This window comes from Pan troglodytes, chromosome 8 (assembly GCF_028858775.2).
Source record: "Pan troglodytes isolate AG18354 chromosome 8, NHGRI_mPanTro3-v2.0_pri, whole genome shotgun sequence".
NCBI lineage: Eukaryota > Metazoa > Chordata > Mammalia > Primates > Hominidae > Pan > Pan troglodytes.
In genome coordinates, this window is record NC_072406.2 from 139296351 (window position 1) to 139320322 (window position 23972).

Consider the following 23972-nt stretch of genomic DNA (forward strand, 5'->3'; position numbering starts at 1 on the left):
CCCTGAACTTCCCCAGAAGACACAAGCATAATACTAAGAGCTCTGAAATAAGCAGGATAATTCTTGGCATTCATGCAAGCCCGCACTGCATAAAGCAGAGTGATTTTAGTGAATTGCTCCAGTGTTTTACAAGGGACTAAAAGGCGTGATTTTGCATACTTTTTGCACATCTAACCTACTTGCAGAATTCATCCCACTGAAATGCTCGTAACAGGATATGTCCTTTATTCAGCGCCAACTGTGTGCTGGTTATAAGTGGGAGCTTTGTAGATACCGTATTTCAGTGTCTACCACCCCTAGTTGATTTCAGACAAAATTGAAGCTCACAGAGGTTAACCTGTCTCAGCCACAAACATTCTCTGCCGAAGCCATTTGGAAATCTACATAAGCAAATGAAAATAATGAAGGAGAGTCTCTTACGAAAAATAATTTGGAAGCTACCGAGAGCGGTTGTAGCCAGTGACACAGAAATTCCTGCACAGGTTAAGAACTACAGGGAAGCACTTGCCTGACAAACTCAATAGTGAAAAGAAGTCCTATTAAAGAGATTTTACAATAAACATGTTCTAAGAAACATACATTGCCCAGGGCCATCAGCGGGATTCAAAGAGTACTGGCTTCCCAAGGAGCAGGCCCATGGCCCCATTGGGCCAGGTCAGACCTTAAGTATAGTGTGGAAATGTGGGGGCAAGATTTGTCACTTGCAGGTCAAACTCATGGGCTCCGAGGTGCCTGCCCTCACTAGGACTCTTCTGAATGCAGATGAAATTCTGTTGGAAGCCCCTGTATGCTTTATTGGGGTGGCAAGTGGGGAGAGGAACTGACTTTCCCCAGCTTCAAGAGTGTTCTCCAGCTCCTGATTTGTAGGCTTTAGAATATTTTCCAAGAAAAGTTCCATTGATTTTTATTTTTTTGAGATGGAGTCTCGCTCTGTTGCCCAGGCTGGAGTGCAGTGGCGTGATCTTGGCCCACTGCAACCTCCACCTCCCGGGTTCAAGCAGTTCTCCTGCCTCAGCCTCTGGAGGAGCTAGGATTACAGGTGCCTGCCACCACGCCCGACTAATGTTTGTATTTTTTAGTAGAGACGGGATTTCACCATGTTGGCCAGACTGGTCTCAAACTCCTGACCTCAAGTGATCCACTCGCCTTGGCCTCCCAAAGTGCTGGGATTACAGGCATGATCCACCATGCCCGGCCTCCATTGATATTTTAACTTGGTCATTGAGTTCATTGTCCTATCATAAAATAACTATGTATCAGTGTACACAAAGCAGAGTGCATTTTCCTGTTTTCTTTTTTTTTTTTTTAAACCATGAGATGCAACTAAAATACCTACTTCCCAGTTCAGATCTGGTACATAAAGTAAGCCCTGTGAATCCCTCGTTCTAAAGTCCTAGAACTTGCCCTTAAAGGGATTGGTTGGGTGCTCAGTGGAGCAGAGTGTTACATTTTTAGGATTTCATGAGATTGAAATTGGCCACGGTAGCAGTATTTACACCATGGAAATCAGCAGATGCTACTTCCCTTCCCTCCAGAGCCTGTTGTTCCAGATGTCCCAGCCCAGTGCTGGCTGTCACTGCTCACAGCTGTCACTCCTGGGACTCTGTGCTGTACCCAGGGTCTGGGAAGGGATGGAGAATGAGCTTGCATCTTATCTGCCTGTCTCTGAGGCTGCAGTCCTCTGCTATGTTCTGACATGGAGAAGACGGGTGGGAAATTTGAATTTCAGCCAAGTTAACGACCCTGGGGCATTGAGCAAGAGGGGGCCCCATAAGGTGGCCTTGAATTTTGGAGCCCATAAGGTGGCACTTGATTCTTTGCTCTCTGAGTCCAGAGGGCTCTGAGAGAGAGGAGGAAGTGAATGTTCCCAGGAACACAACAGAGACCTGCCTTTCTACCTTCCACCGTGAGCTTGCGCTGGCAGCAACTGAACTAGGATTGATTTTAAAGTAAAACCATCCTTTGTCTTGATTTAAGGTGCCCAAGTCCTCAGATGCTTAAGAACCAGGCACTGTGCCATGTTCTGGGATACCGGAGTGAAGGATGTTTCGTGATGATGGAAATGTGCCGTAGCTGCACTGTCTTATGTATGTGGCTGCTGTGACTGTGAAGTTTCAATTGTCAATGAGTTTGAATTTCAATAGCCACGTGCAGCTAGCGGCCACTGTGTTGGATAGAGCAGCTCCAGAGTTTCAGGGACAGTCTTGTGTGGCAGCCTGTGTGCCGGGCATATAGGGGATGCATTCATCACATTGGACGCCCACAAGACCACTAAGTCCTCCCCAGACCCCTGCTCCAGCATTGCTGGCCAGCAAGATCAACACTCATGCCACTAGCGGACATCTACCCATTCAGACACACCTGCCACTAGGCTGAACACATTAGAAGGTCACCCCATGTCATTCCATCCCCTGTCTGCAGGACAGACAGTGATCTCAACTTACAGGTGAAGAAAGAAGGCACAGAGACATACAGTCCTTGCCCAAGGCCTCAGTGCCAGATTCCTACCCAGACATGTCTTAGTAAACTGAGAACCGCACTGCTAGATGGATGGCGTCTCAGAGAACCCTGAGGATCTGATTTAAAGCAATCTTCCATACTTGTTCTAAGAGGAGTGTAAGAAGGCGCTCCCGTATATCGTACAGTTTTCCTTTCTTGTGTTCGTGGGTGTTCAGCCCTCTCAGGTTCTTCTTTGGACACACACCCCTGTGAGTATGCACATTAGTGTACATATTTCATTTTACACCATTTGGTGAACTTTATTTCACCAAAGATGTTGGCATCTTTCTCTTTTGCTGTCTGGTTTAATTCACTACCAACTATATCAACGTCAGTGACTGGGTCACTGTTTGACCTTCTAATTTTTTTGCAGGAATGTGGACTACTGATCAGTAAATCACTGGTCTGCCCCACCCCACCCCCGATGAGTGTTGCTTTTGGATCTGTACTGATGGAAATGGGATGAAAATGGAGATGTAAACCCAAGATTGAACAAGGCCTTTTGGAAATGTTATATGGTGTTAGATTACCTATGAATCTACTGTTAAGATTTTTGTACATTTGGCTGGCAGTTCTTTTTGCTTAAGAGCATCAAGCTGTAGACAGGCCTCCTGCACCAAGCTGGAGCAGCCAGAGCCCAGGGCAGGACCTGCCCCAGCCTCTCCACTGCTGGAGCTGGGCCTTTCACCTCAGCCTCCACCTTAAGGCAGGAGGTGTTTCCTCCCCATTCTTTGCAGTCAGCAAACTGTCTAACTCAGCCACAGCAATCCTCTTAAGGAAACTTTGTGCCCAGGTGGTTTTCTGTCCTGGAAATACATTACTTGGCTTATTTCAGATTGGCTTCTAGCTTGCTAAACCCAGGGCTCAGGGCTTGCAGAGTGAAGGGTGCACATCAAATGAGGCAACAGGGCGCTGCCTCCGATGTCACCTCCAGTACACAGGCTGGCAGGAACACAGACACTTTCAGGGGGCAATGGGCAAGAGAGGTCTCGGCAATCCAGGCGAAGTCCGATAACCCCCGGACCCAGAGTAGAATAGGCTGCTTTGTATCAGCTGAGCACATGCTGGCCTGTAGGAGGCTTCCGCACTGGGGAGCTCAAGAACTAAAACCCCACCTTTAGGTCATTTGTTTTTAAAGATGCTGCTGCACAGTTTAAACTTCAAAACATGAAGTGCAAGATGGTCTTATCAACGCAATAAAGTATTGGCCGTGAAGTTAGTATCATTCTTTCTGCAGCCCCACTGGACACATAGGGCAGCCCGTGGGGAAGGGCATCTGTCTCCTAATCATATACAGTCAGGACTGGTCTCACAATGCCCATTGCTTCTTTGGGTTCCAGGTACAGAATGGAAAACACACTGTCTATGATGTAAAGCCTTGTACAGTCCTGAATACCAATATTATTTCAATTATTTATTATAAGCAGGTCAGCATTTACTTTTCCAAATGTCACATGAAATTTCCTTTCTCTTCCTAATACGATTCCTAAGAGGCCTGTGGCCTCTTCTCTTCCTAATATGATTCTATTCTTATTTAGAATAGATATTTTGGACTGGCATATGTTGTTATACATTATCAATATCATAAACCTTTAGCCCTAGCAGAATAAAAGGAAAGGTCTATCAATTCATTCTAAGCATAGGTATGGTTTGAATTCAAGGCCAGAAAGATGAACATTAACCAGAAAGCGTATTGTGCAGGATGCAGTGACGTCTAGTATCATAAAATAATCTGCGACCCCTTGGAGCTCGCCATGCCCTTAGACTATGACCTGTTTACGGAAATGCTGGCTTTAGTCTCATTACAGACTTGGGTTTGGGGCTACAGATGGACTCTGCGGTGATGAGCCTGCATAGCTTCCTAAGACATGGGTGAACATACATACCCTTCCCGATGGGCCTCTCCTTTTTCCAACTCCTGAATGACCCCCAAGAGCACTTTGATGGTTTCTTGGCTTGAACTGATCAAGTTCTCCATCATCTGAAGTTGTGCTTTGAGGTCGACCACTTCCGTATGAGGCACGATTTGTTGGCATTCTTCACCTGCAGCAACCGCTGTGGGACTAGGCTGGTTCCCCAGCCCCGGCGGGGTGTGAGTCTGCGAGGGCTGCTCACTACATTCAGGGGACAGGCACTGCATCGGGGGTGAGCAGGCCAGGGCAGTTTCCGAGGGCGCCTGGAGCCCGTTGAGATGTGTGGCTCTCCTCCGCTCGTCATCTGCCGGGCAGAGTGACCACTGGCTGGCGGCTGCAGAGTCTGACAAACCAGGCTCGGGGGCCCTGGCACTGAGGGCAGGTGCGTAAACGGTGGCAACCTCCGTTTTAAACAGCCTCCTGAGGGCAGGTGGAGCGGGCTCCTCGGAGTTTGGCCTCCCCCGGTCCTGCTTGGCCCTCCCGAGCAGCTGGTAATCGGGCTCTTCGGATGGAGGCCGAGTGGAGTTTTGGAGCGCAGCTTCTCCATAGCTGAGCGGCTCCGGGCTTTTACAGGGCTCTGTGCAGTTGACCCCCAAAGGCTGGTCCACTGTGTTCATGTGTTGGTTGGAATGGAAAACCAAGGCTGTGGTCTTGTGCACCCGCCCTGCGCCACACGGCCGGGCCTCCTCCATGGGTCCAGCCTCGTTCTTCTCTTTCGCATCTGTTAGAAACCCATTGTTTTGGCTTTTAAAGGGATCTGCAGCTGGGAGGCTTTTGAGGTTCCCCTTTTTGCGGTCCAGAGGGAACGTCTGGTAACACTTCTTAAGGTCGGGCGAGGTCTGCACGCCTGTGCTCTTGGTGACGTTGGGGATGGACCTGCGTGCGGGCACTGTCATGTATTTGCGGTAGGCTGCTCTGCAGGACACGGGCTTGGCCTCCCGCTTCTCCCCCAGCTGGCCCGAGGACAGCTGTGTGTCCCTCTGCTCATTCTGTGCCTCGCAGATGTCCTTAAACCGCACCTGCAGGGCTTTGTTCCGTTTTTTAATCTGCCGGTTGGGGTCCAGGGCGTATTTCATCTCCAGGGCCAGGCAGGCGGCGGGTTCCACTTCACTCTCCGATGTTGTGAGTATGCATTTGCTGGTGTCCTTACTGACCATGGTTCCTGCATTCAGAAACAGCAACAGAGGTGTCAGTGGGACAGAAATACACACGCAAGCACCGGCCGCACAAACTTTTAGCCACCACGACGACTGCCTGTTTCCTAATTATATTTAAGCAGGTGAGGTCGGTCTTTATGTTAAGGAAAATCACACGGGCTGAGAGTCGCTGGCAGCACAGCTTGAAATGCTTCTCAGATATTAAAGCCTGCTTGCTTTTCCAGGTGGGATACACTCGCTTTTTCTTTTGATAGTAATGCATGTTTCCCCATTAGACAAACCTGTTTTACTACATCCATCAAGCAACCCAATGATGCTGCCTCTTCTGCTTTGCAAATTATCTTTTCACACGCGTGACTCCCCTTCTTAGGCAGATGGTTTACCAAGTGCTACTTATTTGGTTTGCGTTTTGACTATTTTTTGAGGATGACGTCATTAATCTATTGCTGGAATCTGGGAGAGCTGCTGTTTTAAAGACTTACTGGAGCTGCTACGTCTCGAGCAGATAAATGTGGAGAGCCCTCCGAGGAGGAACGGAAAGAAATCTATTTGCGTGAGCTGTTATGGATTCCGTGGGAGAGTTGGCCGTGCTCCTGGGTGGGAACCGTAAAGGAGAAGTCGTCGAGGGGTGGTCGCTTCTCATGGGTTAACATCAGCCCTAAAAGGAACGTGGGTTTCCCTGCATCTACAAAGGCCATGTTTGCAACTCTTTTTATTCCATGGAGAGTGGTACTGGAAAATAATTCTTAAAAAAAAAAATAAAAGAAATTACTCATTCTAGAATCAAGTTTTGTGTTGTGATCACAACCTCCGAAAATGAAAACAATGGTGGTGGTTTCAGTACTTAAGTTCTGAAAGCAAATAAAACTATGAGGCTTTATGTTAATCATGCAAATTCATCCTGGGCTGAATTATTAAATGCAGCTAAAAAGATGCAGGTGGCCAATGACTCCTCTCGGGGAATACCAGTGGGGTAAAATGCCTTCACTTTATTAGGCAGATTCACAGCTGTTTATTGCACATGGAAGAACTTATTTGATGGTTGCACTTAAAGCAAGAAAATAGAGTTAAGTATGTTGTTTGTGAGTGAGGCTTCGCCTTTTTCCCCCCTTGTGTTTGAGAAGAAAACAGTCAAGCGGAAGGCACTGAGGGTGTACAGGGCCGGAGTGGCTGGAGCTGAGTGCCCAGAGAGGCAAGGTCATGGACATGGGCCCGTGAGAGCTGCACAAAAACAGACTTCGTCCACATTGCCCCCAGCCCGGCTGCCGACCTTGTGCCCTGTCCTGGGGGTGTCTGAAAAACCAGCCCAGAGACCTGTGGCAGCACTCATTGGAAAATGCCACAAGAACTATGACATGCGCAGCATGGCCACTGCTTCTGGAGTGAGGTGGTTCGAGTGCCAGATGCTCTGCTCGTTCACATACAGAATGCCTTGCTTACAAATGTTCCTGAAGGTCAAGGCTACACTTCCCATTTCGAGGAGGATACTAGGGTTCAGAGATGTTGCGTCATTTTTCAGTGTCACACAGGAAATAAGCAGCGCAGGCAGGAGCAGGACCCTACTTTAGTGGACCGCTGAATCCATGCTGTTCTCATAGACCCAGCTGTCCAACAGACAGAGGCATGACCCCTCCCCACATCCTTAGCCCTTACTGAGTTAGCATGACAGGCCGAGGTGCACGGTGATTCCGTAAGGGGGAAGAAGAGACAACTTCACAGCCACCATCTAAAAGTAAGTGACATGACTGGCCCTCTATTAAAATGACCTCTATGTCTCAGGCCAGGCTGGTCCTGTCACCTTGCTGGCCTCCACTGCTGTTCACTGGATGAAAGAGTGAAGGAATCAAATTCTTCATACATTATGCCGTGAACAACTAACAGGTAATCATGTGTGAGAACAACAAAAAACAACCTCTGCAGCATTTGATTTAGATGGGACCAGAGTTTCTAAATCCTGGCACTACTGGTATTTCAGGATGGATCATTTGCTGTTGGAGGGGCTGTGCTGTGCGGTGCAGGGTGGTCAGCAGTCCCTGGCTTCTTCCCACTGAAGAAGTAGCACTGCTCCCTCCCAGTGTGATAACTAGAAATGTCTCCAGCCATTACCAGATGAGCCTGGGAGCAGAGTCTTGCCTGGCAGAGAACCACTGCATTAGCCCTTGCACCTCTGGATGCCTCGGGCTCTTGTTCGATTATCCTATAGTGTGTCCTGAAAGGTGAGGCTTGCGTAGACAGCAAAGGAAGTCCTTGGTGCTTTACTAGGTGCTGGGGGTATTTGGAGATTGCTGCAATTTGAAACTTGAAAAACTGGGCAGTTTTAGAGAGGAGAGAAAAGGCAAGAAACAGACTAGAGATGCACCAATATCTTGGCTCCGTTTGGGATGGCTAGATGATAGGTAGAAGGAGGGACAAGGCGTGCCTGCTCAGGAGAAAGCATCGATGGCGTTTAGAGATTCTTATCCCAGCAGGTTAAACAGATGCACACAAGACAGCTTGGTGTGGGGGACAGTATGGGTGGCAGTGGGGGTGGAATAAGAAAATTAAATCTTAACCTTCACTCTGATCTCCTATTCATTCTTTAACTGCCTTTGTTGTCCAGGTATGTCAGAATGTATTGTGCCATCATTCTGCAGAAGACCTTCATACTAGGGAAAATTTGAAAGAGAGAGCATTTTTACAAAAAGCAATTTACTAGTAATTTTTCAGCCTTTTCCCTGCTACTTCTGAAAAATGTGTGTCTGAATAAGTTTGTCCTGCCATGCTATTCATCATCACCATTTGCCAGGGACTGCACTGAAATAATTTTCTTGCATCAGTTGGCTGGGGTAAGAAATATTCTAGGTCTTGGACGCAACCATCAAACTAATACAACAAATCAGAAGAATTAATTGCTGGTGGCCAAATAATAATAAAAAATTCTAAGCTCTTCTCTGTTTTATAGAGAGTTGCTGGTACATAAAAATCATTTCGTTGTTAGTAAAAAAATGATGGTAATACTTAGGATTTTAAATCACTTTAGTTTGTTATTGCTGACTTAAAAAAAACAGTAATAGTAATTGAGTTGTTCTTATTCTCTGATAGGGAAAACACCAAGGAATTTTTGTGGCTGGTTTATTTTGGCTTCAAATGAGGTTATGAGTTCTTTCTGACGGCTGGATGACATTTTCTAAAGCTTTAAAATTGAATTTCTGGACATTAAGAATTACTAAGGTGGACACATCTTTTCGGGGTATTCATTTGCTCTTTATTGGGGGTGGAGGGTAAGGCTTACAGTGATTACCATTAAGAAAATGATTTTGTTATGAAAGGAAATGGGGCATTCTACAGAGGACTGTCCCTAAGATAAGTGGAACCTTCTCCCACACTACTTCATTCATCATTCCTTCATGCATTTATTCAGCAAGTGAATGTACATACGTTACAGTGTAGCATTAACATTCAGTAAGCATGCAGTTAAGTGCTCCTATGTGCTAATCAAATGTCACCATTCCCCTATGCATAGCAGTTGTGTTTTCTAGATTTGATCCTCATCATATCCTTACAAGGCAGCCACTATTGATATCCTCGTACTGCAGATTGAGAAACTGAGGCACACGATTTTGGGATTTTTTTGCAACTTGCTCAGAGTGACAAGGCTAATGGGCCACACCTATTGAAACAGCTGAATCCGTTTGAATCACATGCCCTAACCCACTACCCCTGCTCAAGGAACTCTGTAACTTGAAGTGATCCATGATAAACTTGAAAACATCTAACAACTGAAACTCATCTGAGCAATGCCCTTGTCTTGTTCCCACAGTGTATCTGGGTGCCGGTTAGGCAAGGACATCCAGGTAGTTCCGGTAACACAGTGGGTGTTGGAGCACTGAGTGAATGTTGCCTTGAATTCTGGACTGAGCATGAAGCTGCAATAGGATTCTTCATGATGGCTTGCCTTGGCTGGGTCACCCTAGAGAACCATGGACTCTGGTTTGGGGAGCTGATCTCTTGGCTCTAAAGCAGCAGGAGTTCATAAAGTTTATTTTTCGTAAGAAAATTGTGTTTTAGAATTCATTGGACTGTGCTGTCTTGAGGTGAAAATGGCTAGTCATGGTTGTGCCTGTTTGGCTCGAGAGAGCTAGATGTCGAGGAGCTGTTTGGAATATAAATGTCTTAATTACCCTCAAATTAAATTTCATAATCAAAGTGAGTTGTAAATACATAAACCCTGCATTTTTAGATTAGTGACGGAGAACCATCTCTGCATGCTGCTTTAAATTAATGGCTGATATGAAAATGTGCATTCCAACTTAAATAAGTGAAAAATGGAAGCAACTTAATGGCTAACAATAGGTAAACAGTTAAATAAATTATGGTTTACATTCACTCTGGGCGGCCATTAAAAGGATAATTATAGAGATTATTTAGTATCATAGAAAAACACTTACGAAATAATGTTAAGTGAAACAAAGCAGTCTACAAATTATACTGGAAAAAAATGAACAGAAACGGTCATCGTTGTGGTATTAAGATAGCACATTTGGAGAGATTTATTTTTCCTTCTGTTTTCCAATTTGGGGAGAATGGAGGGAGGTACAGCGTCGTTCTGGTTTTGCCAATGAAAATAGCACAAGGTAAAATCTAATCCACACCTGAAGCAGGCCTCTGGAAGGCATAACCACTAGTATCAGAATAAGAAAAACCCAGAAATGATGAGATGGGGCTGTAAGTAGTTTGTCAAAGGTCATCTTTTATTGTTTTGAGGGAGCCCTGATAAAGAATGAAAATGAATTTCAAGTGTGTATATGTATGTATATATGCATAGGTATATACGTGCCTGCGTATGTATTTGGCTATGTATAGTTAAATGTTTAGCAGAAGATATGTCAATATTTGAGCAAACGTACTGTAAGGAAGGAAGTTAGCATCTGTTTTAATTAGAAATAAAACAGATTCAATAGTCTGAAGGCAATTTTGTGGGGTTCCATTAGCTGCCAAGAGAAACTCTCCATTGGATTCTGTCCATTCTTAAAATGTCCGTGCTGATTTGCAGGTTTGCAGTTTGACCCTGTGATGGGATTTGTGGGGGAAGATGCAGGCAGCTGCCAGTCTGACCGAGACACCTCCCAGGGCCCAGCAGTCTCCGCATATAGTAAGATAGCTAGGCAAGCAGTCAGAGGAGTGCCACAAGGGATTGTATGAAATTATGGGTTTTCCTAGTGGCTTTCTCACTGTTCAGACACCTTGGAGTCAAAGATGCTGGCGGGGATTCAAGATGAACTGGGTCAGCATTTTCTTCCATATGCCAAGGGGGTGCCTGAACATGAGGCTACTCAGAATGGGAGAATGGTGAAAATGAACATCCCATTCTTCACCACCGGCTTCCACCGGAAGGGGAGGTAAAATAGAACCTCACTCACTAAATGAAGTCACTCACATTGTGAAATAGTTAACTTAGAGGCCTGTTTCATAGGTGCCAATTGAGTCTTCAGAACTGGAAGTCCTCTTTTCCTTGGGGCAAAGCCAGCTGCCATAGATGGTGGACTGTGTCTTAGATTCATTATCCGGTTTAATTTTCTTTATATAGTGAAATGTTATTTTTTCCCTATATTTGTTGTTTTCAGCAGAGGTCACTGATGAGGACCAAAAAGGGGTGACTGGATGAATTCAGACACCCTTGTGTGACTGAGCAATGCGTGAGGAACTGTTTTCTTGCAGAACTATGGCTCCTTGGAGGAAACACGGAGATGGCACGCCCCGTTCCCTCGATGTGTAGAATATTGCAGTGAAACCTCTGTCATTAAGAACTGATGACCACCTAGTCCGAAGCAGGGAAAAGCGGCACTCACAGAGGTTAAATGTAGGCATCGAGGCAGAAGAAAACCTATCTTAGGTGCAGCCCCCACTCATGCATATCTGCGATTTTAGAAAACACTCTTAACGAACAAAAAAACCTATGGTCAGTTGCTTTAGCCACATAATGTAAACCACAAAGGCTCACACTGGCCTACTTCGGGGAGTGAGAACAAAGGAGGGCAAGCATGCATGCTTGGGGTTTGGTGCTCATGTTTTAAAAGAACCAGGGAATGGCCCTTTAAATGGTCCAGACTTTTAATTTATGTTTCACTACCCAGTTCTTTGATTTTCAGCTTATGTCGATGTTAACCTTTGCTCATCCTGTCTAAATGGAATCTACATTCATAGAGATGAATTACCAAAATTTTATGATGTTGGTGAAAATCGACTGGAAAATATGCCTCCTTGAAATGAGACATTATGTCAATGTAAAAAAAATTTTATTTGCAGCAGTTAGCTATGCCAGCTAATAATGGCCAAAAGGAGTTCAGTACAGTTGGTTCCAACAACTCACCAAAATCACCTGTGAGATTGGTAAAAGGAACTAATTTCCCTGCCTCCCTGTTTCCCATCATCATGACAGTGACAGAGTGTGAGACAGGAGGGCTGTGCTTCGAACACAGCTCATGAGTACCTTTAGTTACGATAGCAAGTGTCCCACTGACCCTGGAGGCTTCCTGGTGATGAAGCAACAATCAGCTGGTAGTTTGGGGCCCATCAGAGGCGGGAGTTGGCAGGACACAGAGGTGGTCTCCCTTTTTTAGACTTAGTGGGAATCTCACTCACATGAAAACACAAAGATACATACTAGAATGTACTTGGGGAGTGCTTTGCCTTCCTGATTATGCTGAATCTTTTTTTTTTTTTTTTTTTAACTAAACAGCATGTTTTGACTCATGATTTATCTGAAACTAAAACTAGGACATTGATTTTTTCCCCCCTAAAAATGACTTATATCAAAGGAGTCTGTTTTCCCTGACACTTCCCAGTCTTATTTGAGGATACCCTATTGGAACACTCAGGGCAGGATATCTGCTTGGAGGTAATGGTCACTACAGCGGAAGTCATTTAGAGTTGAAGATGCAGTCTGTCTTTCTGGCAAGGCCATGGGAATGCTCATCAACTCGACCATCAGAATGGATCCCTCTTGTATTTTCATCGTAGTATGAAAATGCCACGATGTTTCTTTGGTTTGGCCAAATCCTAAACTTTGCATGGTCTTCGGTTCACTGCAGAGGTAGCTGTGCCAGGAAGAAAAGGAGACTTGAGCATTTCTTGTAATGAGCTTCTATTCCTAAGCTGATAGCCAAATGTAGAGAAAATAACCTGCACTTGGGGTCCATGTACACAATCCTAACCGAAGTCTGCAGAAAGAGTTAGTGCTTGTAATCTTCTCGGCCCTCATACAGTTTGCAGTTCATGGCCTAGTCTGAAAAGACTGTCTTGGTTTGAATGAGCTATTCATTGCAAGTGTGCACAGAGCGAAATTTTAGCATTCATAACACAAAATGTCATTTTTGTTGGGGGGGTGGTGAAGAGAAAATAAACAAAAGGTCTATATATTGTATACTTTAAACTGTATATTTTATTCCTTAAAAATCTACCTCTTATCAATCCTGGTGTTACTCTGCCAGGTTAGTTGGTTGTTTAATTTTTTCCTTGACCAGCAGCTGTTGTGAACCTGTCTTCTCTGTGCATGATAATAAGTAGCTACTTTTTAAAAACATGAAACCATATCCTTCCCTCACAAAGTTTCATCTAATGTCTTCAAAGGTTTATCTCTTTGTGCATGAAAAACTTGGCAGTGTCTCTGGTAATCTGGAGGAGGAGGACTCAGTGGTCTTTCTTGGGAAGCAGTCTGACATGATGTAATGCCTGAGACCCAAGGGTGGCCTGGACTCAACCCAGCAACACAGCTACTGTGCTTACCCCAGCTGAGCTTGGAGCAAAAGACACCCCATGTTAAAGGCAGGACTGGACTTGGTTTGCACTGGGGTCACGAGACCCATCTCCAACTTAGTAGATTCTTTCAGTATTTTTATGCTGAAGGCTTCCAACAAGTGCTGCCAACGGCTTGCTCAATTCATTCCCCAGTCTAATCCCCCAAATCAGTCGTCACCATTCCCTATTCATTTTTGTTTTTTCTTCCTGTTGCTTCTCCTACTGATTTCTTCCCTTTAGTTCCACACTGTTCCCACACTGATCTTGGCCTTCATAACTCTCCTGCCCTCAGCTCTCCATTCCCCCATGCCCCACCCCCGTCCCCCATCCTGCAGGTCCTGCTAGTCTTGGCTTCAAGTGCACACGTCGCTTCTCTGTGCATATACCTGGATGCATCCCAGTTGGTAGCACTTCCAAAGAGTCTCTTATTATAAGATCATCTATACTTTTTCCTACCTGCTCATCTTTCTAGATTTCTCCTGGCTACTCAGAAATGCTCCATCTGCTGACTTCCATTAAGCCATTTCCTGCACTGTCTCCTGAACACACCATGGTCAGTCTCTACTTTGTATCTTCACTTCCACTGGTTCATTTTCCAGGACCGTGCCCTGGTCCTCCTTCCTCATGGATAGTCTGTGTTTGGTGGTCTAGATCTAGTCTTATCTTCTATGCCTTCTCCAGTCCTTACCTGTCACCTTCATTTACTCACTGAACAGTGCATGCCTGGGGTGACCTAGGCACCATACTGGATGCTGGGCACACAGGAAAAAACAAGGCATACTCTTTGGCAGTGTCTAGTCCAGCAGGAGAGAGACACGTTGATGCCTGACACCAGTCCACTGTGCACAGGACCATGTAAGAGGAGGGAAGTACTGCGAGTGCTCCCTGGGAAGTCAGGGTAGGCTCTACCTGGGAGATGTGCAAGAGCAGGCCTGAAGGATGCTCACTTTGCTTTGCTTTGTGTCGGTTTTCTCTCCTTAACACAAATATAAGTGTTCTGTGGAGTAGGTCCCTCTAAGTCTTCCTCCTATGCTCAGTCATCCTTCTTTACTTACTGGTTTAAGAATCTTAACACTGGCCAGGCGCGGTGGCTCATGCTTGTAATCCCAGCACTTTGGGAGGCTGAGGTGGGTGGATCACAAGGTCAGGAGATCAAGACCATCCTGGCCAACATGGTGAATCCCGTCTCTACTAAAAATACAAAAATTAGCTGGGCGTGGTGATGCGTGCCTGTAATCCCAGCTACTTGGGAGGCTGAGGCAGGAGAATCGCTTGAACCAGGGAGTGAGAGGTTGCAGTGAGCCGAGATCGCACCACTGCACTCCAGCAAGAGAATCTTAACAGTATACATCACAGTATCCTTAGAGCTGGGACCTTAGCTGAGATATGGCAAGAAGACTTAGGATGAGTGTACAATATTAGTGGCTTCCAAGGAGTCTTTTTACATTATCTGGATCCTCAGATTAGGTAGAACCTGGCTGTATAATGAAACATGAGTAGGAATTAGAGAAGTGGAAAGGAGAAGGGATAGTTTTGTTCGTTGAGGTAAAACCATATCCAGAGATTTTTATCTTCTGAACTTTGGCATAACTACCTTGAGTGGTTGTTGTACAAATGTTTCCGGTGCTGACGGGAGAGAAGGAGATGGCACACACACTCACAAAAATGAGTAGATGGCACAGAAATGGTACAGGTTCTATATTTAACCATGCAGTATATTGGGGCCCCCTACTGTTGTAGAAAATGTGACTTGCTAGGAATTATCAAAAGGTTCGTTCTTATATTACTCAACTTTCTTCTTGGGTACTCCCAAGATATGGTAGTGGCAAGATAAATTGAGTTTAATTAAAAAATCTCAATAGCTTGGAATAACAACGTTTTAGAGCATGGCACCTTTCCTAAACTCAGTTGTCTAATCTGCTCTAGAGGATGAATCACTGGCTTTCAGAGGGAAAAAAACAATAGAGGGTCTGGGGCATACCCAGGGGTCTAGTCACTTCCAAGGGTATATTAGTCCGTTCTCACACTGCTATGAAGAAATGCCTGAGACTGGGTTATTTATAAAGGACAGGTGTTTAACGGACTCTCCATTCTGCATTGCTGGGGAGGCCTCAAGAAACTTAAAATCATGGCAGAAGGCAAAGGAGAAGCAGGCACCTTCTTCACAAGGTGGCAGGACTGAATGAGCGCAAGCAGGGGAAATGCCAGACACTAGACATGGTGGTGCGTGCCTGTAATCCCAGCTACTTGGGAGGCTCTCCTTAACACATCTGATAGACAACCATCAGATCTCCTGTGATTTCACTCACAATCATGATAACAGCATGGGAGAAACCGCCCCCCTGATCCAGTTACCTCCACCCAGTTCCACCCTTGACACATGGGGATTATGGAGATTACAATTGGAGGTGAGATTTGGGTGGGGACAGAGAGCCATACCGTATCAGAGGGGCATAAACATATGAATGAAATAGCTTTCATTTTCCTGTTCTTTGGACTGAGAACAATGAATATAAAATTATACTAAATAAGGAAGCGCAGTACTTGGGAATCTCATGCCACACTGCTGTTGTCTATTGAGATGAACGTGGAGAGGAAGGAGAAGGGCAATGGGGATGTATAAAGAGAGAGAGGTTGTTAGGGGAACGGTGAGTCGAGAGAAATGCACAGACACACACATGCACACACAGATACAGGAGGGGAAGGGGATGTGTGCTGGAACATAAGTCCAGGTCAGCTGTGGGACATCTGTGGGCTGTTCCTTGAATCAGGCACACAGAGTTTTGATAGCCTTCAGCCATGACTCCCAGCGTTTTGGTTGCTCTTAAAGGGCCAGTTGCAGCAACCCCATCTCCTGTCCAGAAGGGAACGTGACAGTTCACCCCGGGGCAAAACAAGAGCCCAGGCTCGGGCAGGCACCCGAAGCAGGACATCATACAGTTTCCTGTTCTATGAAGCACCCAACACATAACACATTAAGTGTTAAACTCAATGAAGAGTCCCATTTTCAGCAAATATTCCTGCGTTTGCCTCTATCTTTTTATCTCTCCAGCACCTCCTTGGGACAGATGCCCTGCTACTTTACAAGGCTTGTGGAAAAGAGAAAGAGAACAGTAGCAAAAGCCTGTGTAGTTCATGAATAGAAGTTAGCATCGTAGTGAGTAAGCAGTACTGATGATCTGTGAAATGATTCTCTGTGGACTTGAGCATGCTAAAAAGATCTTGAAAAAGGAACACATCTTTCCAAAACCTCACATGACCCCTGTATGCTTTCGCCTTCTTGAAGCTTTGGAGGAGAGCATAGGTGTGGATGAAATGGAGTCTTTTAAAAGTTGTTTTGGTTTTTGTTTTTGTGTGTGGGTTTTTAAAGAGAGCATATCCTGCCACGTAGAAGAAAATCCAGGGGGTGGCTGTCCTCCTACAGGAAGGAGGTAAACAAGCATTTTTCCTTAAGGGCTCTATTCCCTCAGCCTCGCTCCCTCGAAGGCCACGCTTGGAGGCCAGGAAGTTAATCCATTAAAAAACAAGGAGAAGAAAGAGAGAAAGAAAGAAAAGAGAGAGAGAAAGAGAGAAAGAAAAGAGAGAAAAGCAAGCAAGCAAGCAAGCAAGCAAAAGCAAAAGCATATTGGTCTCTACCCCAGTCCAGGTAAATCAGAACTTCTGGAGGATGGAGACTGGGTACCACTTTTTGTTTTAAATACCTAATATAATTTTAATAATGCACATACGATAAAGAACCACTGGCCTTCTTCCTTTATCTTTTTCACCCTTTGTTGTCTTCTATTTCCTGCTGTATCTCCAAAGCTTAGAGAAGTTTGTGGCATACAAAAAGTACCCAGAAATATTGACTGAACGAAGGGCTTAATGAATGAGTGAATGTCACGAGGGAGCAGGGAGGTTGAGCCCCTTCCATTTTTTTCTAGAATGAACCTAGACATCAGCCAGGTGTTGGGATGATCACCAGCAGATCCCACACAGGCCCACAGAGTGTCTGTGCCCTGGCCTGGCTGGGCTGTGCTGTGCACCAACAGATGGGGTGGATTCATGTTCCACAGAATAGAGAGCTAGTGGCCAGTTATTGTCATGGATGAAAATCCAGGTCTTTCACAACATCCATTAATTATGGGATGGCAAATTCCAAGTAAATTGTCACTGAGCAGACCCATAGTAGGAATAGGGCATATTCACACTTTTTTTTTTTATGTATATATATTTCTGGTTGGAGACGCAAAACATTTAGAATTCTGTTCCCTTCTAGAAATTCCATGGCTTGGGGCAGCTCTTTTCAACCATGGATCTGGGGTTTGAGACCAGTCATTCATACATTGACAGTCTTTGCACAGTGAATAACTCTGGAATTTCTACATTAGAGAGGGGGTGCTCAAGGTCTTCCCATGCTACCATGGTTTGCTAACGTGGTTAATTTCTGGCCGTAGTCCTTACGAACTGGGGCTTTGAGACCACCTGCTTGGTTTTGAGTTCTGGCCCTTCCCCTCCACTTAATAGCCCAGAACTGTGGGCAAGTGATCTAACCTGGGAGAGCAAAGATCAGAAAAGGTAACACTTGTGTATAACACTCACCACAAGCTAGGTACCATTCTGTGCTTTGTGTATGTCTGAACCTTTCATTCTCCAAACACCCTCTGAAGGAGAAATTACTATTTCTAATAAAGATGGGGAAACAGAGGCACAGGTAGTGGAGTCACATGCCAAAGGTCACACAGTTACTGGCAGAGCTAGGAGGGCAAAGGAGGACAGCCTGGCCTGGAGCCTGTTATCGCACCACCACGCTGCACTCCACTGTGAGCTGGGTCAGGGCTCAGGTGGTCGGCTCCTAGGAAGCGCTCAGTACACAGCCCTGGTGATGAAGTGGATGTACACAAAGACAGCACACCTTGGGATGTGTTGTGCATGTGGATGACACTGCATGCAGGACCTACGAGACACAAGCTTGAGAATCACCGCCAGAAGGTTCCAACCTTGAGTGGCTGATTAAAAACTGTACGGTTGTCTTAGACTTATACTTTAAAGCTGCATTTGCCAGTGGTCACTCTCACTGACTCTTCAGATACAGTTAGAACTGATGCTTCCATGTGGAATTATTTTAAATAATTACTAGGAGTGAGTTGGGGTCCAGTCTGTGCCACTCACTCAGTAGTTGACCTGCCCAGTGCAGTGTGGGGCCAACCCTGCCAATGAGCCTGGGCACTCTGTCTGAGGCTCCAGTGTCCAGCCACCTGCTAACTTCTGTCATTCAACCTCACCCTGGGTGTTTTTGCCACATGGACAAATGTCATAGACACAATAAATAAAGTAGATAGACACAATAAATAAAGTAGATATATATTCAGAATAAATATTATATAGCAAGACTAAAATATAAATAGCAAGTGCAAAACAAATTAAATGAGGATGTGAATGACTTCAGTGAAGCCACTGAGCTAACAACTACCTCTAAAACTAAAACAGTAAGTAATTGAGAAATGCAGTTATCATTGGGCAAGAAGTCAAATGAAAAATACGGATTGAAAATGAACAGCATATTTTCAGCATTCCTTTAATTTCACACAGTACGTTTGCACATGGCACATTATCTAAGCTATGGGAGTCTCAAGTGCACGGTTAAGTGGACACTGTGCAGTGTGATTTACGCAAGGAAAAAAGACAAAAATAATCTTTATGCAGCACTGTCATTGATTTTTAAAATGATAAATTGGTGGGTCTGGCACAGAGATCAATGGAGTTGAAGTCACTACGTCAAATTGAGATGTGAGGTTAAGGCTGAGAGACAGACATCTCCTTCTCTCATGCTGGCCCGATGAACTCTCCAGTTTTTTTGGTGAGCTCTGGTGAAAACTCTTTTTAACCCAAAATGTCAGCATTTGGGTTATAAGAACATTAATTTATCTGACTGCAGTGAGATACATTTTCTCAATTCTCCTTATTTGCTTCTTTTACCCTAATACTAGGTCACCAAATTCAAAGACGTTCTTTCTCTAAAAACTCAACTTCTACCCAACTGAATTTTCACCAAAGGAATTGCTGAGGTTGAGTTTGGTGGTAAAGAACCCAACCCTTTGGTGCTTTTTTCTTTTCTAAACACTGCATGGCCAGACGTCAGTACTGTTCAGCCCTGGAAGCCGTCTTCTTCTTTACTGCCTTCTCACGGTGTTTCCTTTAATTCCTGCTACACAAAAAGTTACAAGTGGAAATGGAAGAAAACAATTCTTTCCCAATCAGGATTCCCTGAGTTGGTAGCAAAATCACTGGCTAGGTTTGTATTAGTAGCCTCATTAAATATTTATTAAGCACCTGTTATAGATAGTACTATGCTTAGTCATTTAAGGATTTGCGTTGTGAATCGCTTCATCCAATTTCCTCCTATTTCAAAGTATTTCTTGTGGACATTCTAGGAGGTAAGAGATAATGAAAAACTTATTTTTTAAATAATATTTCCAGTTGAAAATTCACACTCAAATATTTAATAGAAATCCTATCTTTTCCCCCGTTCCTGCTGGCTCCCAGACTTCTGTTTCCATTAAAATCCCCCACCGCCTTGCTGGCCTTGGGTAGCATCTTTAATCCCTTCTTTCTATCTTGCCACATTACAAAGACTTGTCTGCCAGAAGGTTTTTCTCATAGTTGCCCCCTAACTTACTTCCCAGTGCTACTGAGACTGGCACATTCTCACCTGTGACACCTTCTCAATTGGTCTCCAACTCCTCTCCTCTGGTTTGCCTCTAGTTATACCTCCTTAATCTTCTGAGAATATATGTTCTTGTTTCAAACATCAACAGAGGACCCTCTTGCCCTGCTGGTTCCTCCTCAAACTGACTCCAGACTATGCCTCCACTCTCTGATTCCAGCACCTCAACCTTTGCTGAATGTCACTTCTGACTCTTCCCATATAAGTCTGTAGCCCTGAGCACCCTACCACTTGGCTTAAGCTCCTGGACTAATGTCTGCTGGGCTCAGGAGTGCAGTCTCAAGCATCACCCACGAAGTCAGCCGGGGCATCACTCTCTGCCTGTAATCTCCCATCCTGATTCTACCTGGGAGTCTTTAGGCTCCTGCCACTTCCTTGCCACCTCCTCCCCTCCTCCCGGACTTGAGCTTCTTGGAGTCCTCTCACTTGGTCTTGTAACACCTTCCACATTGCCTTGGCCACTGCTGCAACAGCTCAGTACATATCCACAAATCAGAAGTCCTCTCTGAACAAAGCCATCTGCATATCCATCTACCTTCCCTATGCTTGCCCCATTTAAAAATCCCAGGTTTTATATCTTTGCTGCATTTTTAAGGATGCTAAAATCACTTACAACAAAAATAAGCAGATTTCACTGTACAAAATGCAGGTAGTAAGAGGTATCTAAAATGTAACCACTAAGTACACATAGAAAAGATTTTTAAAAACATGAAGAAGGACCATTGACCATAGAAGGATCTAGAAGATCCTTCCTAGAGAAGAACAAGGGTGGGGGATCTCACATCACCAGTGGAATGACCTAGAAACACAAAGACTGCTCAATTTCATTAAGGTTGGCAGTGAATATGATATAGCCCCATGCTGCTTCCTCAACTGAACAGCTGTAAAAAGGCCCTCATGCCATCAGCCTGTGCTTTTTCCTCTTTCTCTCTGGGATGTGCCTGTCCATGGAACCCCTGCTTTGGGATATAGCTGTGATCATCTCTACTGAGATGGAGTGAGAGCAACTTTTATTTGCAAGGCTGCCTGTAGTATTTTCAGCATTCCGTAGCCTCCTTCCCATGTCTCTCATATGTTGTAGTTTACTGCATTTCATTTCATGGCCAAAGCTAGATTATTAAGGGCTGAACTGGAATTTTCCATATTAAGTAGAATATAAACTTCAACAAGCATTTTGATATGGTAGGGTTTTTTTTTGTTTCTTTACCATTCTATTGGATAGAATAGTATAATTCATATGAATGTATGCTGTGCAGAGATGTAAGACTCTCTTCTTTTCTTTTTTTGCTCAAACTTCCTAACAGCAGGATAGTGTGGTAAAGAGAACATGTCTATGGATGTGCAATACTTTGAATAAACAGTTCAGTGCTCTATAAAATAAATATTCACAAATAATGACTTTGGGGAGAGTTATTTCCAAATCCCTTTGAAATATGTTGTTAGCCAAAAGGTTTATAGAGTAATTTAGAATCATAATTCCTGCTTGTCCCTAATATCTGCTGTTCTACATTCAAGTTAATTTTCTCTCAGTCCCAATTAGAGCTGGGAATACATACTCAGCAGAAAGAAACACATTTGTCAGGTTAGAATGTTTTGTTTTTATTCAGGTAGTGATTTGCCATCTGATAACATCTTTGTACACCTCAAAGTCCCTCAACCCATTCATTATGGTTTGAATAATGTCTAAAGCACGTACGACTCAAATGCACACTGAATATCCTGTGACTTACAGTAGAGGGGTCTCTGAAAGGACTTGAATTTGGAGCCAGGAAATGTCTCTGAAGTTATGGTTTTTCTCAATGTGAGAGGTAAGAGCCTTGGTTGCCTGGAGATACCTTAGTTAGTGCCTTCAGGATCTGAAACAGACACATTATCACACATGGTCCAAAGGTTGAAACCTATCCTTTCATGGCTTAGTGCTTAACACAAGACATTGTCCAAACAACTTGTTTACAGCAATCCTGTCAGGGTCCCTATAGTTTGGTTCCTGCAAGTCTGTATTCTGTCCTTAATGTATAAGAACAATGTACATTTTAAATAAACTGATTAAAAGTCATGAAGTTTCACTACATACATATCATAGGTTAGCTCCAGTATTGGAATAAAGACTTCTCTCAATGTTTGTATGAGAATTTCATGGTAATGAAAGTGTCGTCATGTAGTATCAATCATATTAAATTTTGCTTTAAAATATTGAAGTCACCCCATAATGTTATGAAATATTAAAATCAAATATGTGAGGAGACAAAAAAGGATCTGCTTCATAAATCATGCCAGCTAATTTCTGGTTGGGGAATGTAGGTCTCCAACCAGTGTAATCATGGTGGGGAGGGGTTGTGGTGCTTAACATTTATGAAGGACTGTTGAAAATGACGGTGACACTGGTTTTATCTGGGGAGTTTTTATGACCTCACACTCCCAGAATGACGGTGGTTTGCCTCAAGTATGTAGAATTTGCCTGCCTTCCCAACTGAGCTTCTTGGATGCTATGGACGCGTTGAACAGCATCCTTCACAAGTGTTAAAATCCGTGGTGAACCTGTCACTGCCCTCCTACGTAAATATCTGACCACAGAGCTGCTGCTTTGGGAGGTAGCTGTGATCATTTCTGTATCATGAGTCTCTGAGAAGCATAAGTCACCTGCTTCTCATATTCCAGAGTTCAGTAGTTGCGTCTCTAAGTGAGATAGCCATGGCTGGGCGCAAACGAGAATACAAATGTCTACGTGAACGGGTCTGTCCTGCTATTCCGCTACGATCCGTTGTTATTTCTGAGAATCATTTTGATTTTTGGACTGCTTATTTCAGTGTGTAGGAGTCTTCTTGTAGATGAATGCCTTTCACGTACAAGTCTTTCTCTTATTTATTGATTTATTTTAAAATTTTTCCCTACAGAGGGAGAAACAAAACACAAAAATTCCCTTTCCTGCCACAGGGGAAAACAACTGTGGCAAAACAGAGAAGCCCCCGAAGTAAACAGAGTAATAGAGTACCCAGCCTCCCATAGAGCTTGCAGAAATCTCATTGTGCAGACATGGAGCTTCCCAGCTTTTGCCTTGTTAGCCTATTTCTTAACCAGTAATTCTGTTTCTTAATAGGATAAAGGGCCTGACTTACATGAAAGCTCAAAGTCTTAATCACAATGATAAAATACAAAGTCGTGGCAACTGTAATAAGTTTAAAGACATATGTAGCTTTTCAAGGACATCTTGTCTTTAAGGAAAAGTCTTTCATTTAGCTAAAGAAATTAAACTGAATTGTTTAGTCTTTTAAACAAAATGATGAATTTAGTGAAGAAAACAAAACTCTCCACGGCTAATGTAATTTATGCAAAATCATGCAATTAGTGATAGCTGTGCTAGACTTTTTTTTTTTCCTTAACCAAATGCGCCTCTAATAAAACCATCGTGAGGAGCAGTGCCATCTAATGTAAGTAGTAAACATGGATAGTAAATGATTAATATCTGGTGAGGCATGCAGATGGCAGGACTTCCATTTTTTCTTTGAGCTCCTTGTGCATGTTTGCTAATCATTCTTGCAAAAAAATTGCAAAGATAAATATGAACTTTCAAAAGTAACATTCAACAGGATATGAATGTAAGAAATAGCACAGTGTGGGGGAATAGTAAAAACCAGCACTTTCCGCCTCTGCAGAGTGAAATGATGGTAACTTGCTGTAGCGTAAGCTTAATAAGGGTTATATCATTTTCATGTATGTACTACTCTGGGAATGGCCCGGGTCTTGTGAGTGGTATTTTTTCATCAAGTACCCAGCCAGCGCAGTCACCCTGACAGTCCCCCCACTGAGATAAGGCATGGAAAGGTAACCCTCTAGCAAGTCCTCGTTGAGGGGGAAGCGTTCAAGTGCACAGACGTCTACCCTGTGCTATCCTGAGCTGTAGTCTTCTGAAATGATCGCTTG

General features: G+C 44.2%; 2 protein-coding genes across 10 annotated transcripts in view; one reads left to right on the forward strand and one right to left on the reverse strand.

Annotated features, from left to right (window-relative positions):
* DOCK1 (dedicator of cytokinesis 1) overlaps positions 1–23972 on the forward strand; it is a 585238-nt gene that overhangs the window by 270110 nt on the left and 291156 nt on the right. The gene's annotated exons all lie outside the window — the stretch shown is intronic.
* Positions 1–23972, reverse strand: part of INSYN2A (inhibitory synaptic factor 2A) — a 60594-nt gene that overhangs the window by 35331 nt on the left and 1291 nt on the right. For 2 of the 3 annotated variants that reach the window (XM_009459501.4, XM_009459504.4), the window contains exon 2: positions 4386–5574. In XM_009459501.4, coding sequence (XP_009457776.2) covers positions 4386–5569 — 1184 coding nt within the window. In that variant the 5' untranslated portion in view covers positions 5570–5574. Of the gene's footprint in view, positions 1–4385; positions 5651–23972 lie in introns of those variants that run through there. The other variant, XM_016919622.3, reaches the window with a different exon arrangement.